Genomic DNA, 17105 nt, shown 5'->3' on the forward strand with positions numbered 1-17105 from the left:
CCTTAAGTATGTTACATAATTGTTTTCCTCTTTGCCCCATTAAAAGAAGTATCATAAAGAAAGTAACAAGATTTAGAATATCATGACTTTCTTCTATCGATTCTTACAATGAATCAAGGTAAATACCCTTACTAATCTTCTAGATTTATATCTTTGTCTAATGATTTACTTGTGATCGTGTATGGATTGTGTAAAGTATTCCAACAAGGGTTTAAGAAGTATCCATTATTCTTTTGTTTAATTGTATGTTTGATAGACACATACTTTATGAAAAGGTCTATGAAAAGACACCTTTTCATTTGAAAAGACACCAATGTAACCTTTAAAACGGGTTGTACCTAAAGTCAGAATATGTTCTCTTTCTTTTCTTTCTCATCTCTGCAAAGACAAAGTATCGAGAACTATTCCAGACTTCGATGACTCACTTCTTCAATCAAGTTTTCTCAATCAACTCTTGCGATGGAACAAGGTTAGTGTTCCTACTATTGTTCTTATTCGTTGTCTATCAATTTATTTGTGATTCTTGGACTACATTTTCTATCAAGGAGTACCTCACCCATTGTAAAAAATTTCGAAGAGACGGGGGAGAAGGATAGAAGAAAAGGTAGAAAGGGAATCAGATTAGGTTTTTATTCATAGAAAAAGCAACCTAGCTATTACATAGTACCGGTACTATAGGATACTGAGTAAGAAAACCTAGCCCTACTAAGGCTGGCATAAAGCTAGCATAATTTAAATAATGAAAAAGGCTCAAATATGTCTTCGAACTATTCGAAATGACTCATTTATGTTATCGTCAATAGTTTGACCCATTTATGCCATCGTCATTACAAAATGGCTCATCCATGCCATCGCCGCTACAAAAATTTGGATTGGGTGTTGTTCCAATTGATTGGAAACGTCAAGAGGAGTTGAAAACTTATAGTAATTTGAAGTGATTTGGAGCAGAATTGGAGTTAGATTTCAGAAGAGGCTCACGGGAGATGAGGAACCTGTGAAGCTCCATTGATAGGATTCATTAGATTCCCTCATAACTTATACATGTATCAGTTATGGAGGTTTCTAAATTACAAACCAAAATAATACCCTTACCGTTATACTATGAGGTCAATTTTACTCTTATGTCTAACAGCTGCCACGTGGCATCATCCCAGCCCTTCAAAATTATTTTCCCCTCAAATAATTTTTTACCCACTAAAATAACCCAACCCGACCCGATTTTTTTTTTCCAGCCAAGGGGTAATGGGTTGGGTCCGTATCAGTTTGGCTAAAAAACAATCGGGTCGGGTTGGGTTATTTTAGTGGGTAAAAAATTATTTTGAAGGGCTGGGATGATACCATGTGGCAGCTGTTAGACATAAGGGTATAATTGACCCCATAGTATAACGATAAGGGTATAATTGGCCCTAAAGTATAACGAAGGGTATAGATGAACTATTTCCCAAAGTTCAGGGTTAATTTTGGCCCTTTTCCGTTAAAAAATTGCATCAATTTGTATGTTTGTGTTGGGTTTATGTGTGAGATTTAGCAACCCTTTTTGGTTTTCAAAGAACCCTTAAATTAAGTCTAGAAAATGATAAATGATTGTATTTGAATTAAATGAATAGGAATATTAGATGAGAATTAGTTTGGGATTGAGTGTAGTTTTATTGATTGACTTGTATTTGATTACTAATATTGTTTTAATCTTTCTCTACAGAGTCGAAAGGATGTGGAATGATCCCTGTTTGTTGTAAAGAGGTAAACACTTTGGTTCCTGGATTTGGCTTTTTTTTTTTTTTTTTTTCTCCTTGGCATTTCTTTCCCTGGCCCTTTTCAGGATTTTGATTAAATTGGTGACCTTTGAGGTTTATTTCTGGTTTTTTTAGTGGAAAGGTTTTAGATATAATATGGTCAAAAGTTGTACTTCCTCCTCCATCCCAATTTTGGTGTCTTAGTTTGACTAGGCATGGAGTTTAAGAAACAGAGAGAGACTTTTGAATCTTGTAGTCTTTAATTAAAGATGTGTGTAGTCCTTTAAATCTTGTGGTCTTAAACTTGCCATGTAAAATGTTGGAATTGGAAGTATTACTAAATATAGAGAGCATCTTTTTGGGACAGACCAAAAAGGAAAGCAAGATGCTTAAATTGGGATGGAGGGAGTATGTCACAGGGATAAGCGTGTATTTTATAAAAGCTGCATCTTGGAGAAGTAATTTACTGGGTAGTCAAATTGTTTACTAGTAATGGAATTAAGATGAGCACAGTAGAGCAAAATTAATGCTCCCTCCGTCCTAGTTTATGCGACATTATCTCCTTTTTATTCTGTTCTAAAAGGAATAACACCTTTCTATATTTAGCAACCAACTTTAAACTTACCATTTTTCCCTTAATGAGATGATCATAGCCAAATACTTCTTTTAGAGCACGAGTATAAAAGTCTTCCGTTCATTCTTTCGTGCCCAGCCAAACACCTTCACATAAATTGGGACGGGGGGAGTATATAGGATTTCTATAGGCCCCATCTAGCTTTATATTGGGAGTCTGGGACTAAGTTGATTGATTGATTGAAAGTTTCTAGATTTATTGCATTATTCTTCTGCCTGAGTTGATTTGAATGGTATGGTTCTATGAGATATTCATTATTTCTTTGGTGGGTGTTACAGGAGTGCTCAACCTCGGTTTCAGTTCATTGTTATGAACTGCAGAAATACTGGTTAGTTATTTGTTTTCTGTTTAAAAAATCTCTGCTTGGATTGTATCCTTGGCAGAACTTTTGCAATGTTCTTTCATACTTTAGGTTCTCTATTTCCAAACACATCTAGATGTTTTTCATTTTACCCTGGACTAGGGAAATAGACAGTCTCAGCTTCGTTTTTGTGTTTGTTTTCCTTTGCCCTGTAAAAAAAAAGTGCTTAAAGCAGTAGCTCATGCATGACTGACTATTTGACTTGAACAGCACAGAATCATAGTAATATAATTCATGAAGTACATAATCTTTTTGAGGAATCTCAAGGGGGTGTAAGTTATTTTGGAGAATCCTGAAGCAGTAAAATTGACATTCAGATCATGTCAAGAGATAGTAATGAAGTGGTCCTCATTTGCAGGAAAATACTGGAATGGCAATTGATGATGACATTATATCTTTTAGGGTCAATGAGAACTTAGTTAACAACGGAGGATAGTAGGAGCAGAGATCTACATTGGTGATACCAATTAGTTAGGATTAAGACTTAATTGATGTTATTACACTTAACTTTAGGGATGCTGTTTGCTAGAAGCCTTTTTTGGTTAGGAGCTTGTATATTTCATGTCAGCGTAAGTGTAAGATTTGAAAATTTTCTAGTTTTAGGAAGCTCCTAGTATTGGAATGAAGTAGACCTGAATAGAGCGGAATGGAAACAAAGGATTCATATAATTGACCCAACTAATATAGGATCAAAGCACAATTAATTGATTGACTGAATCGGTTTAAGCGAATTAGAATATTTTACAGAAGCTAGGGACATTACTATTTTAATTTATAGAAGTTGTGCCAAACATTTTGAGATGTCACAGAATACAATGGGGATCAATACTTTTTTTTGGGGTAAATAAAATAATACTTTGATTTTTCTTAAGAATTTTTATAATGGAGACACATCTTGTCCTATCTCTTGCGTTTAGAACATGATAGAAGATTGGCTCAATATCAAGTCTTGAATTTTTTGAGTTCTTTCTCTCTTCTCTTGATAGTTAACTTAAATATGAAGAATATTTGATAAACCCCTTTTTGAAGTTAGTCGGGTTCAGCACTGATTTAAAAGAATGCTTACAAAAGGAGAAAAAGAAAAGTGATTTTTCTTGGGTGGAATTAAACGCCAAAAGTCACTCATCTAAACCTTTTGTTTGCAAGAAAACCTTAACGATGGAACAAGAAAACAAGAAAACGGAGGAAATGGCCTAATGGAAATAGTAGTTAGCTTACAAAAAGTTCAAAAAATGTTGGAATGAGGAAACAAAATTCTGATGTATTGAGAACTTTTCCTATGCATTGATATAGGCTCTCCCCTAAAGCATCGGTTAAGTCATCTCTCCTAAGCATATTAACCATATCTCTGGTCAAGGGTGAACCATATTTTATTGTTACCTGTTTCGGAAAAAAAAAAAAAGAGAGAGAATGAACCGATTTTGAGATGGTAAAGTGTTTAGTCATTTTGGCAAGTTACTAGATTCCTTTAATTCTCCAAAAAAAAAAATTGCTAGATTGCTTTAACTTCTAACGTGAAATACATATATTGTCAGATGAACTAAATGAATGAATAGTTATAAGTAGTCTTTTTATATTGTCATGTGCCAGGATTGCTAGAGGGACATGACATGAGAGGTTTATTGATTCCCAAAGCCCCCTATTTTCCTTGCTACTTATGGCGCTAGAGGTTGGAGTCATCTCTAAGTTTTTAGCATACAGATTGTGGTTACTCTTTTTATAAATTAATCTGTCTGGTATTCAAACAGTGGTCTCCTATTCTTTGTCCAGTGAATGTACTTGTCAAAACCTTGTCAAAAAAAATAAAAAATAAAAAAAAATTATCTCCAGTGCATGTGATATAATTGGACATTGGACATATTGAGGTTATAGAGTGGGACATTCAGAAGGTTGAATGCCTTGCGTAACCAGTCTTTGATGTCATTCCAATTCAGTAAAAACCATCCCACTATGCATCATTTGGACCATTTTGCTGGAAAAGAATAAGAGATGTTTTGAAAATTAAAAAAGGCATATTTCTTTTGTAAAATAGGTGCCTCCAGAATTAATTTTTTTTTGGTGTAGGAGAAAAATGGCAGAGAACCTATTTCAGTTTTTGGATTTTCTGATATGTTTTTGGGATGTAACTTTAACAGCTATGCTGTAACTTTGTATTCTTGAAGTAACTCCTCAGTATTAAAATAATGAAATTAGTTTAACTTATCAAAAAAACTTATGTGGCATCAAAAGTCTGTTTTTTCCTTTATAAATGTAGTGTTTAAGACTTAAATTTTCCTTTATAAATGTAGTGTTTCAGACTTAAATAAAGCTAGTCACATGAATTCCATGTTCCTCGTAACTTGGTACAAAAAATTGAGAATTTGCTTTCTCTATGAGCATGTAAGTTTAGTTCTTTCGTGTTAAAGATGACTTTATTCGTTCAAGCAGATAATTTGGTGGAGGATCTCTTGGGAGATTTTGAATTCGAGCTCCAGATCCCATATTTGTTATATCGAAATTCTTCCCAAGAAGTAAATGGGATATGGTTTTATAACTCACGTGAATGTGAAGAAGCTGCAAATCTCTTTAACAGGTGACCTTTTGAATCTTTTTTTCTCTCCATAAATCATTCTTTTCCTGTCTCGGCATTTACACCCCCACCCCCTTTTCTCTTTGTGTGCGTGCGTGTTTAGTTCTCCCTACGATCTATTGTGTTCATTCTATGAGAAATAATAATTAGATTTGCATATGTGGAATTTTGAGGAATCTGTTTGCTTATGCAATCATTATCTTGGAGTATGTGCTTGTAATCTGATTAATCCATGATTATGGAAGTAGAATTCACTAGTTCTGCTGCTTACAGGTTGGACTCCTCTAGAACCTCAGTTTATAACATCTAAAATTGTTGTAGTGAATAGCCTAACGATTAGCAGAATGGTATCTTTAGCTTACTCATTGTTTTAGTTAGGTGAATGATTAGATGACGTTCCGGAAGTTGCAGGTTTGTTTTCATTGCCTTTTTCCTGATCAGTAAAGGGATAAGCTGTTTTGCTTTGGCTTGAGGATGTTCTCCTTTTTATTTCCAAAACACCCGAACTGTTGTACTCTGGCTCGGGATGTTCTTTTACCTTCCGGAACACCTCCAACTCCTCTCTTTCCATACTACCTACTATATACAAGCTGAAATGGTTCCCTAGATGTTCATCTCATCTTTTCAAATAAGTTTCTCATAGAGCTATTGAGAAGTTGAGCATATGTTTTTTATGACTTGAAACTTTTAGGCAGTTGCATCTTTAGGGTAAAAAGTTGTAGAGATTCAAGCTTATATCGGTGCAAAACTACTTCTTCACTGCTTCGCTATCTATTTATCACCTTAATGAGAAGGGAATGGATCAGACAAGTACCCTTTTTTGGTTGTTCGGTGCAATATTGCCATGTCAATCTTTTCCTGCCTTTTCTAGTTAACATTAGTTATTATGCCTGATAATCTGTTTTGCTATTTACTTGTGATCAGGATACTGAGTGCTTATTCTAAGGTGCCTACAAAGTTCAAATTACCATCAAACAAGAGGTATTTCAGTTCATATTTATAAAGATCAAAATATGTTTATTGATAAAAATCATAGATTCTCTTCGAATGTTAATGTATTTTATTTATAAACAGTTTGGCGCTGATTTACGTCTCAGATATAGTAGTTTAGCTTGGCACTTAAAAAGTTTTTGGTCTTCCCTCTGTTTGCTAGAATCTTGAACTACAGTGTGACTGAGAGAAAGCATAATAAATTTAAATCGATGCCATCCTAAAGAACCTGGTCAATGAGATACTGTTTGAATTTTCAAGGGTCGAACAGTTGAGTTAGATGAGTTAGAAATACTGTTAAAAATTATAGTAGAATTTTCTCCGACTGCTCTATCATGACTTTTTCGCTTTCTTTAGTTTCATTTTCATTTTGCTTTGAACTGCTAGTACTTATCTGACCTTTTCTCGTTGTGTTTTCTCTCGAGCTGAGTGTCTTTCGGAAGCAGCCTCTCTCTCTTGATAGGGGTAAGGTCTGTGTACATTTTACCCTCCCAGACTCCATATTGTGGGATTTCACTGGGTATGTTGTATGCTCATAGATAGGATCAAAATCTAAGTGCGCAGAATGAATTTGTCAGCGGAATTGTGAAATAAGAAAGTAATCAGTGTCACCTGAGGCGAGCAGGATAATGTTGGTATTTGAGGTGAAAGTACGCTTTTAGTGAAATGCAAGCAGTGCTGAAAGGGCCTTTAAATTGTTGGGTCTTGTTTAATGTTTGAATAGGTTGGTTCTAGTTCTATGGGTGCTTTCTATATAAGCCAACTTGCTCATAAAACTAAGCTATATGCATGGTGAAATTGACTACGAAAAGCTAATGAGACATTATGTTGTGACAAGTGAAAGCTTTTAGTTGCAAGCAAGCTGCAAAATTTTTAGAGAGGTGAATAGTTTGGTGGGTTGGTTTACCTTTTTAACTATCTGCTAAAAATAATCCATGACTTAAGGCAAATTGCAATCGGTTGGTTTCTGGGAGAAACTTTTGGTTTTATATAATTTTGGTACAGTGAATTTGAAGAGCTGGAAGCAGTTCCAAGCATGTCGGTAATTGATGGTCCCCTGGAGCCATCATCTACTACATCAAATACTGCAGATGTCCTAGATGATCGTTCCTTTGTGAATTTCGTCAGTGTATGCCCTTTCTTCCCTTCTGCTTTCTCATCTTTTTCCCCCCCGCTTAGTGTGGTTGTTATGCAGTGTTTATCTTATGGAAATAGTGTCTCTTCCATATGTGAGTTCCTTTGCAAGATCTGAATACTTTCTGTCACTAATCTTTGCTTTGGGATCATTAGTTCTTATAATAGGCAGCCTTGCAAAAGTATTAGTGACACCTTTTACAAGATTATACAATATGTTAATTAACCATATGGTTATTTTTAAGAATTCTCATGTGACATTTCAAAACATTACATAATCCATGGGGGACCAACTGAGGTTCCAAGAGCATTTATAAGTTATCTAGCAAAACATTATGGGGGTGAGATGGCATGGGGAGTGGGGGTTCGGGTGTGGTGGGGGGTGGGATGCTCAAGGGTTGGGGGCGTTGGGTGAGTGGGGAGGAGACACTGAAAATGTCTCATTTAAGGTGACATTTTTTTCATTTAAGGAACTTGTTGTCCTAGAGAAAAGGTTTTTTAAAAGATCTTGACAAACCAAACATGGGAAAATTGGTGAACATTTCCAGATGATGTTTTCTTCCATACCAAGCACACCCTAAGTGGAGATACTTCTAGACTAATACCATGTACTATGTTAGAGATGAAATTGTTTGTTTGTATGATGTTCTTGTTACACACATTATTAACTTGACTGAATTTTTTAGCATTTCATTTTGCAGAATGCTATGAGAATTGGGAGTGGTCCCAATGCTGCAGTTCAGGGACAGTCGTACGACTCATCTGCAGTAGTCCTACCTCCTCCTTGTCCTCCTGCTGCTGTACCTCCCTCTTCAGCGCCATCTCCTTCTGTTTCTACATCTTCCACTTTGATGCCTACCCTTGCTGATGTTCCTGAACCAGATACCAAAAGGTCTTCAAATCTAGTGAAGCCATCATCATTCTTTGGTCCTCCTCCTACCTCTTCTTCGCTGATACCACCTGTTTCTTCATCTGTGCCTACTGCTCCTCCACTTCATCCCCCTGGGAATCTACAACGCCCTTATGGAGCTCCTTTGCTTCAACCGTTTCCTCCTCCCAATCTGCCCCCATCTCTCACTTCTACCCCAAACAACGGACCTGTTATTAACAGAGATAAAGTGCGTGAGGCACTTGTGATGCTTGTTCAAGTAAGCGTTTTGAATTCGGTAGTTACTTTGCTATTTGAACCTTTTTTTATGGGTCTAAAGTTTTAGAAATTTGCAGTCAATTGCGTTTGATTTAATATTGAATATATATATATTCAAAGAAAAGAGGCGCTGAGGGTGGGTATTTAGAAAAAAAAAAAAAAAAAAAGAGAAGTTCCACATTATGAACATTACTAAGAGTATTCAAGTAAGAAGAAGAAAGAGAGAGAGAGAGAGAGAGAGAGAGAGAGAGAGAGAGAGAGAGAGGAAGAGTTTGCAAACAATTGCTTTTCAGACTTTCTGTTGGATGTTGGACCTGGTTTTTGGTTGCTTCTCTCATTCCTCTGGGACCTAATTTTTTATCTGCCACTTATTCTAAATGCTTTTCCATCGGGAAACATAAAGACGTTTATAGTTTCACAATTAAGTACCTTACTTTCTGAAGGACCGAATGTTTTATCTGAAGGGGAATTTCTCAAACTCCAAAAATAATTTAATCGTTCTTCCGTCAAATCCTTGGATGAGATGTCTAAAAGTTCCAAAAACCCCAAATCTCTTCCCCATCCATTTCAGCACCTGCCGCTTTCCGCCCTTTCCAACCCCCCCTAATTGTTTCCAATCTGTAGTCATTTCTTTCCTCTCTTTTCCATCTTGACCTCCACAGATCTTCTCTTCCTCTGATTAGAGTTCCCACTCGAATTTCACTTCCTCATAGGGATGGCAATAGGGCGGGGCGGGGCGGGTGAAGCCTTTCCCTGCCATGAATTCAACGTGCTCTGCCCTGCCCCATTTAACAATTTTTCTGTTTTCCACCCTACCCTGCCCCGCCCTATTTAGCCCCGCCCTGTTTAGCTTACAACAACAAGAATTCATGGCTGTTTTAGGAATTTTCTTTAAACTCTTTTCTTATTTTGAACTATTACCTTTTTATGTGTTCACTCTATTCAGGAGCTTCTCCGTTCGACGAACCACCAAATGGGTTTTTGGTTTTGAATTTGTAGCTTCAATTATATGTTTTAGTAAGGATCTGTAATTTATGTTTATATAAACTATAAAAATTAGATGGATGTATGCTCAAAAGTTACCAGGGAAAAAGAACGTCAAAGTTAGATGTGAACATGTCAATGAAAAAAATTATTATGTGCATGCTACTATCCTAGGAGAAATATATTTTGAAGTATATTATCTGAATAAGAAAAGTACAAAATACTGTAAAGTAAAAGATATAGTGTGGGGTCGTAGTAGAAGAAGCTACAGAAAGCTGCACATGCAAGTGGAAAAAAAAGCTTCTGTTGTTTTTGAGTTTGAGCTAAAACCTTGCCCTGCCCTGCCCTGCCCTAACCCATTTATTTCTCTGAAAATGCCCTGCCCTGTTTAAGTGTGGCCCTGCCCTGCCTTACCAATTGCCATCCCTGCTTCCTCATATTGTGACTGCTTGGGCCACTGGTCAGTTGGTCGTAACCACAAAATACCTTCCTCATATTGGGGTTGCTGACTCAGCATCATCACTGCTTTCCTTAGTTCTGTCAGCTAAAGTTGAAAGAGATCTGTCCTTTGCCTTCCAGTGCTGCTGAAAGGGAAAGAGTTTTCATCAGCAAATTCCTTCGCTACTCTCAGCTGCAATTTTTCTCTGACCTCAGCTTACTTACCTACCCCACTAACTTCTCGCAACTTAAAAATTGGTGAATTGTGAGGTTTTGAGCATTGTCCGGCTGACAGCGGCTGGTTGATCTACAGGGACTATGATCTCTTCAACATCATTCCATCAGAAAAAATTCTTCAAGAGTCATGCCGGTTATCTTATAATTGAAGGGTTGTTTTGGAATGGCAAATCCTATTTTCTGCATCAATGTGGCTTAGTTTTGGGAAAAGTTTGACAAAAAGCTGGAATACAACAACACAACAACATACCCAGTGTAATCCCAGAAGTGGGGTCTGGGGAGGGTAGGATGTATGTAGACCTTACCTCTACCTTTACAGGGTAGAGAGGCTGTTTTTTTTTTTGCGATAGACCCTCAGCTCAAAAAGAAAATGTAACGACAAAAAAAGAAGGAAAAAAAAAACTGGAATAGTCTGAGTAAAAAGGCTGCCCGGTGCGTGAAGCATCCCGCATTCATGAAGAGTCCGGGTAAGGGTCGCATCCCTAGGAGGTGTGATGGAGGCATTGACACAAGTATCAGTAACTGATTTCCCGGCTCAAACCCGTGACCTATAGGTCACACAGAGACGAACTTTATCTCCAAGGCTCCCCTTCGGAATAGTGTGAGTAGCACCACTCAAAAGCTTTTGATAGTCAGTCACCCTAACAAAAAAAGCACTCTTGTATGGGAACCGTCACTAGCTTTGCTGATGGAAGTATGCTTCCTCATTTCTTATGGTTAGTCTTGGAACCATTACCTTTTGAGCTGTCTAGTTAATGAGTCAGTATGATACCAACCAATATTGATCCAAAGTATGCCTGCTAGTTTGGGTGGAATTACAAGGCTAAAATTTCCGCCTCTGGATTGTCACTATAGGACTAGAAGGTTCAGTCCATTTTCTATTCTAGAAGGATGAGTATATATATTAGACAGAAGGAAATAAGTGTTTCCTAAATTGAAGGAAGATGAGAAGAGCTATTTAAATAGAAAGAAAATAGGATATCAAGACAAACTTTGAAGCTGTACAACAGTATAGAGACTATAGACTAAACCTGCCCAAGCACTGTAGTTCATTGATATTTATTTCAACTTTTCGCCTATGTAACATGCACCTTTCTTGAAAAAAGGGGTACCTTGTCACCAACCGGAACTCAAAGATTTTGTAGGAGAGTTATTAGAAGTTGGCTGGAAAATATAAGTTTGCCAAATAATATCACTGGAAAATACGAGTCCAGACAACGCGTAAAAACTTATAGCGAGTTTGAGATTCAGGGGCAAAGTTAAATAGGGACTTGCCAAGGCTATATGGACTTCAATTTCTTGCTTTTCTGGAGCCTAACTCTCAATTAATTGGTTTTAGTTTTGTTGATGTAGCTAGTTTATTAGCTGGACAGTTTTTGATTACTCATGTCTTGACATTTTTCACTTTTATCGATTTTTTGTCCAATTTTCCCTTTGGTATAAATTATCCGCTGGTCTCTTTATGCATCTGATTTTCGTCTCTATTACCGTAACAGGATGACCAATTCATTGACATGGTATACTGCGCTATTTTGAAAGCTCATCATACATGATAAATAGAGGAACCTTTGCGCTTCACTTGATAAAATCTCATTAAGTTGTGTTACTGGCAGAAAGATTGCATCAAGTTTATCTCTGTTGGGTTCCTGCTGTTTATAGTCTGTGAGACTCACTTTGTATAGTATTTTAGGCCTTTTAGTGTTACTAGTTTAGATTTGGTATGGTACCTTATATACAATGTTTGTGGTTTTTTCCATCCATGTGCTTTTTGTTCATTAAGCAATAAACAATCATGTGAAAGCTGGTGGGAAAATGTTGTACTTGCATTTTCAGACTGGATCAAGAATCTGGTACAGTAGAGAGCAATGGTATTATTATTGTTTGGGAGACAAAATAGTCTTCAGTTTATCAATGATCTTTTCGAATAGTTTTTCGCGATAAAATTGTCCTCCGTTCACTTTTATTTGGTCACGATGGATTTTGTACTCCCCTAAAAAATAATAAATTAAGTGCATATTTACCATGATATCCATGACTATTAAGCTTTTCAATAAGTCTTGGGATGATTTGGGGAATGGACAGTTAGTATTAAGGGTAAACGTTTTACCGTAAAATAGAAAAAATAATATTTTTTTCTTGATAAGCTAAAGTAAACAAGTAAAAGTAAAAAAATATATTTCGGATAGTGAACAAGTAAAAGTGAAAGGAGGAGTATTACAGTACTCTCTTTCTTATTCTATGTGATATTTTCTCCTTTTTAGTTAGTAAAAAAAAATGACACATAGTTATATTTAATAATTTTTCTGTTCAATTTATGTTATGTTCTTTCCTTTTTAGTCAGTCTCAAGAAAATTGATACCTTTTCATATTTAATATATGTTAAAATTTTAAACTTTTCATTTTACCTATAATGAGGTGATTTATTGTCATATAAATATTTGTTGCTTATTTTAGATCACAAGTTTTAAAAGTATTCTTTTATTTTTAAACTCTGAATCAAAATCAATTATCGTCACATAAATTGGTATGGAATGAATAATAATAATTTAGCTTTAAACTTCTCATTTTACCCTTGAAAATTTATGACTTATTTTATACTGTAAGTTTCAAAAGTATTTCTTTTATTTTTAAAGTTTGTCTAGTTACTCGCTTAAATTGAGACAAAGGGAGTACTTATTTATGTAGCTTTCTAATATACAAAATTTACTGCAAAAATTTAAGAAATAAGCATCTGATTTGACTTAAATATTTCCTTCTCTCATTTTGTTTGTTCGTTAGAAAAGTTCAAACTTTGAAATGAAGTTCCTGTGCATAAGAAGTATTTTATTTCCTTAGTAGGTCATTCAAACACAACCAAATCAATCAGGACAAATATTGGTGAATCTACAATACTCCCAGAAAATCTTAAATTTGAAAAACTGTTTTGTTTCAAAATATCGATAGAGAGGGAGATCAAGGGGCACCATTGAATCCGTTGGCTTAATTCTGAAAATTGAATGATAAGAATTTATTTTTCAAACTTATTGAACTTCCTGTTAAGCTAACCAAGTTGTTGATCACCCTGATTCTTGCTAATTCTATTAAATTGAAAAAACTGATATTGTATTACAAAGCTCCTTAACAGTTGTTCCATCTTGAGTTTTGAACACAAAATGAAACAACTTGATAACAAAGTTGTAAATTATTTATTGAAGAGAAGTGTATGCATACAAACTAATTTTTGAGAATCGTAAAATCCTTAGTCATATCTATCAACTATATCGGAGCCTTTGCAAGCATCATTTCCTAGCTACGGTCTAAGAAACGAAAATAAGCATGTCCATGATCTCTTGAAAAGCAATGAACCACTTACACGCTAAAAGCTTAGTGCAAATCCTATTGCCATTGAAATGTATAACCAATGCACTTCATCTTTGTCACTCTCATCTTCATCATACTCAACATTAGGAAATGTACCACCTAAATTGCAGTTCACTAATAGTGGAAGCTCGCAAAGTTTGTTTCCTTGAAAACTCGTGGGATCAAAGCTTTGAAGTTGAGTGCTCAATGGTATCATACTTGATAAATTGTTATCAAATAGATTCAAGTAGCTCAAAGTGGACAAACTTGAAAAGCTTTGTGGGATTTGACCATAAAGTTAATTTTTTGAAAGATCAACAGATTCCAATGCTTTCATGTCGCCAATGCCATTTGGAATCCTACCAGTTAGATCATTTTTTGAAAAATTAAATGATCTTAATCCTGCAAGACATGTTAGACTTATAGAAATATCTCCAGAAAGATTATTGCTAGATATATTCATACTTGTAAACAACGCTAAAATGGTGTCATATTGGTACGTGTTGCCTTTAGTCATCACCACTGCACTCTCTCTCAGGCGTCTGATAATAATAACCATACAAGTACATATCATCATCTAATACCTTTTTCCTTTGACCATTGCACTGAAATTGCTAATACACCTCGGTATGATCCCACCAAATGTATTGTTTGCGAGATCTAAGATCTGAAGATCTTTGAGGTGACAGAGTTCTTGAGGCAATTCACCATCGAATTTATTGGACCGAAGGATAAGGACTATCAAGGTTGGAAACCTCATTCCCAACCAATATGGTAATTGTCCAACAAACGCATTCTCAGCTAAATCTATTTTATTCAGTTTTGTGCAGTTTTCCAAGGATGAAGGAAATGGACCATTAAGTCTATTTCTTCGGAAGTCCAAGGATCGCAAATCAATCAAAACCTTCATGGATCTTGGTATGCCTCCAATCAAGTTATTGTCCCTCATGATTAAAACTGCCATCCCTGGCCAATTCATCCAACAATCAGGAATTTCTTCTGATAAGTAGTTTCCCCCGAGGTTTAAGATCTCCAATTTATAAGATTCGTTTTTTGCTTCACACAAAAAGTTAGATAAACCTTTCGAAAAAGAATTGTTCAAAAGATCTGGCTCAGCTACAGTGGTTGAAATCAACAATAGTGGCCCACTAAATTTGCTGGAACCCAAGTACATTAACCAAAGAGCATCTTCGTTTCCAACTAACCAAGAAGGTGTTGAGATGATTGGGACCTCACCAACAAATTGGTTGTGAGAAAGATTGAGATATCGAGTTTGAGAAGACAAGTTCCAAAACCAAGTTGGAACCTCACCTTGTATTCCACCATCTGATATGTCAACTTGCGTTATCATCTTCTGAGTTTGAAGCCACATGGGAAACAGAGGGCCTATATTCCAGCCGCCTATTTCCATGTACGTGGCTCGAAAAGATGGAATCCAATTTTCACTCACTTTTAAAGTTAGATTATTTCCATATGTAGTGAAGTCCTTTAGATGTGTTAATTCTGATAAATGACTTTCTATTACAACACCTTCCAACATATTGTTATAGATGTGAAAGCTGGCCAAGACTTTTTGGAAGAGTGCTTGTGAGTTTATTGTTTTCGAGTCTCAAATACCTCAAAGAGGAACTATTTCCCATTTTCGCTTTAAAGAAATTACTCCTACCGTTGAATAATTCAGATACTTCCCCATGAAATAGATTATATGAGAGTTTAAGATATTCTAATTTCTTTATCTTTCCAATAAAATTTGATAATTTTCCAGAAAGCTTATTATCAGAAAGACCGAGATTTTTAAGTTTTGTTATGTTTACGCTCTTACTCGGTATCGCACCTTCAATACCACTAGAACTGAGGTAAAGATCTTCAGGATTACTTAGATCAAACAACCATCTGGGTAAAAGACAATTGAAAGAGTTATAAGAAGCACTGAATGTTGTGAGAGAAGTCAAGTTAACTGGACCGTCAGGAAACGGACCGGTAAACTTACTATAACTCAAATCAAGGGAAACGAGACTGGCGAGGTTGAAAACCCATTTGGGAACAGGAGAACCAAAGTTGTTCTAGGAAAGATCGAGGGTTTCAAGTGAAGAAAAATTGTGATGAAGTAGAGGTTGTATATGATTAAGTGTACAATGGGATAAACTAAGATCAACTAGAGAAGGAAGCATGTTAAGGACCTGTAGCTAGTTAGTTGTTTTGCTAAGATCCACATAATACATGTCCAAGTGCTCAAGACTCAAACGACTTGGCAGCCACTCAAGGCTATTGATACGTACATAGCTCGATTCTTCCCAATCTCTAATTATGTGTAGCTCAATCACATGACGAGTTAGATTGTTGCACACGACCCCTTCCCATTCGCAACGATATTTTCCAACAACCCAAGAAGAGGGAAGTTCCTGGGAACATCTACTTCTTTCTTCAAGCTCTCCAACGCTCGTTGCTAGGCTTCTTTGCAAATGCCTACACAAACAACAAACTTGGTGTTTGTCAAAATAAAAAACAAAAGAACCCACAGTGTTATTGCTAACACTTTCATGATTGAAGTTTAATCATGATTGAAGTGTAATGTTTTATGCTAGGAATTGAAAAGTATGTGTGTCAAGTAGTTGATTGCTTATACTTTTGCTAAGCCAGGCAATGTGTATATATAGATATTAAGACCTGTAGAATTGACAGTTTGACTCGAAGATTTGTTGATTTTAAAGAGTTTTTTTACCTCTTCCTTTTTAAACTTATATATATCAATTAATTAGTCAAGAGGACTCCAAGTCTTTCCGACAACTTTATCATGTGTCTCTGTTTGGGCCATGCCTGTAGACCGCCCATATGAAGTAATTGATGGTTTGCCCTTCAAATGGGGCTGGTCGTTAATTTTATCCCTTCTAATGGGCTGGTCTTTAACTTTTGCCTTTTAAAATCGAATTTACCTGCGCATAAATTTGGGGAAAGAACGCGCGTGCCTCCTAATTACCCTCCCATATCTCCATTACTTTCGTACTCCCAGAAAAATTAAAACTATTTACCTGAGATGCCCCAAATTATGATACCAACATGGTATATAAATATACTGAGATGGTATCATCAAAGACTGCTTCAGTCCTTCTCTTAGTCCACCATGATACCATCATGGTATATAAATAGACTGAGATGGTATTATTGATGATCATGTTCATTTATTTAAAAAAACACACCTTTCTAAAAAAAAAGTCTCTATATCATCGTCTTGTATACATATACTGTGATAGTATCATGGAGGACTGCTTCAGTCCTTCAATGAGACACTCCTCAGGATCACTGTACCATCGTGGTATATAAATATATAAATACAAATATAAGAGAAGGACTGCTTCAGTCTTTCTTGTTGTCCTCCATGATACCATCATGATATATGAATATACTCCGATGATATCATGGAGGAAGGGGTTTGGGCGAGGGGACACGTCGGTAATTAGTTTGGGCTGGGCTGGGGGGAAATTAGTGATGTTTTCCCCAATTTTTTTAAGGGCGCGGGACATAATTTGTGGAATAATGTG

General features: G+C 36.0%; 2 protein-coding genes across 3 annotated transcripts; one reads left to right on the plus strand and one right to left on the minus strand.

Moving 5' to 3' along the window:
• The first annotated feature begins 277 nt into the window (after positions 1-277).
• Positions 278-12150, plus strand: LOC132625976 (mRNA-decapping enzyme-like protein). Of its 2 annotated transcripts, none has more exons than XM_060340669.1 (8): positions 278-469; positions 1700-1740; positions 2646-2695; positions 5156-5300; positions 6222-6278; positions 7293-7416; positions 8123-8569; positions 11724-12150. In XM_060340669.1, the coding sequence occupies exons 3-8, from the start codon at positions 2677-2679 to the stop codon at positions 11778-11780; spliced, it is 849 nt and encodes a 282-aa protein (XP_060196652.1). In that variant the 5' UTR covers positions 278-469; positions 1700-1740; positions 2646-2676; the 3' UTR covers positions 11781-12150. The 2 variants fall into 2 exon arrangements, with proteins under 2 accessions (XP_060196652.1, XP_060196653.1); XM_060340670.1 differs by lacking the exon at positions 278-469 and adding an exon at positions 583-604.
• Positions 12151-13864: 1714 nt separating this feature from the next.
• LOC132628289 (receptor-like protein EIX2) lies at positions 13865-14977 on the minus strand. Its single transcript, XM_060344087.1, has 2 exons — positions 14151-14977; positions 13865-14108 (listed from the first exon to the last, which is right to left on the minus strand). Exons 1-2 carry the CDS (start codon positions 14975-14977, stop codon positions 13865-13867), a joined length of 1071 nt encoding a protein of 356 aa, XP_060200070.1.
• Between the last annotated feature and the right edge of the window lie 2128 nt (positions 14978-17105).

This window comes from Lycium barbarum, chromosome 2 (assembly GCF_019175385.1).
Source record: "Lycium barbarum isolate Lr01 chromosome 2, ASM1917538v2, whole genome shotgun sequence".
NCBI lineage: Eukaryota > Viridiplantae > Streptophyta > Magnoliopsida > Solanales > Solanaceae > Lycium > Lycium barbarum.

Coding starts and splice junctions, on each gene's coding strand:
- LOC132625976 (XM_060340669.1), top strand. Junction 7,417..8,122: donor CCTTTGTGAATTTCGTCAGT/GTATGCCCTTTC, acceptor TTCATTTTGCAG/AATGCTATGAGAATTGGGAG. Junction 8,570..11,723: donor CACTTGTGATGCTTGTTCAA/GTAAGCGTTTTG, acceptor TTACCGTAACAG/GATGACCAATTCATTGACAT.
- LOC132628289 (XM_060344087.1), bottom strand. CDS start 14,977: ATGGAAATAGGCGGCTGGAATATAGGCCCTCTGTTTCCCATGTGGCTT. Junction 14,109..14,150: donor GCAATGGTCAAAGGAAAAAG/GTATTAGATGAT, acceptor TATTATTATCAG/ACGCCTGAGAGAGAGTGCAG.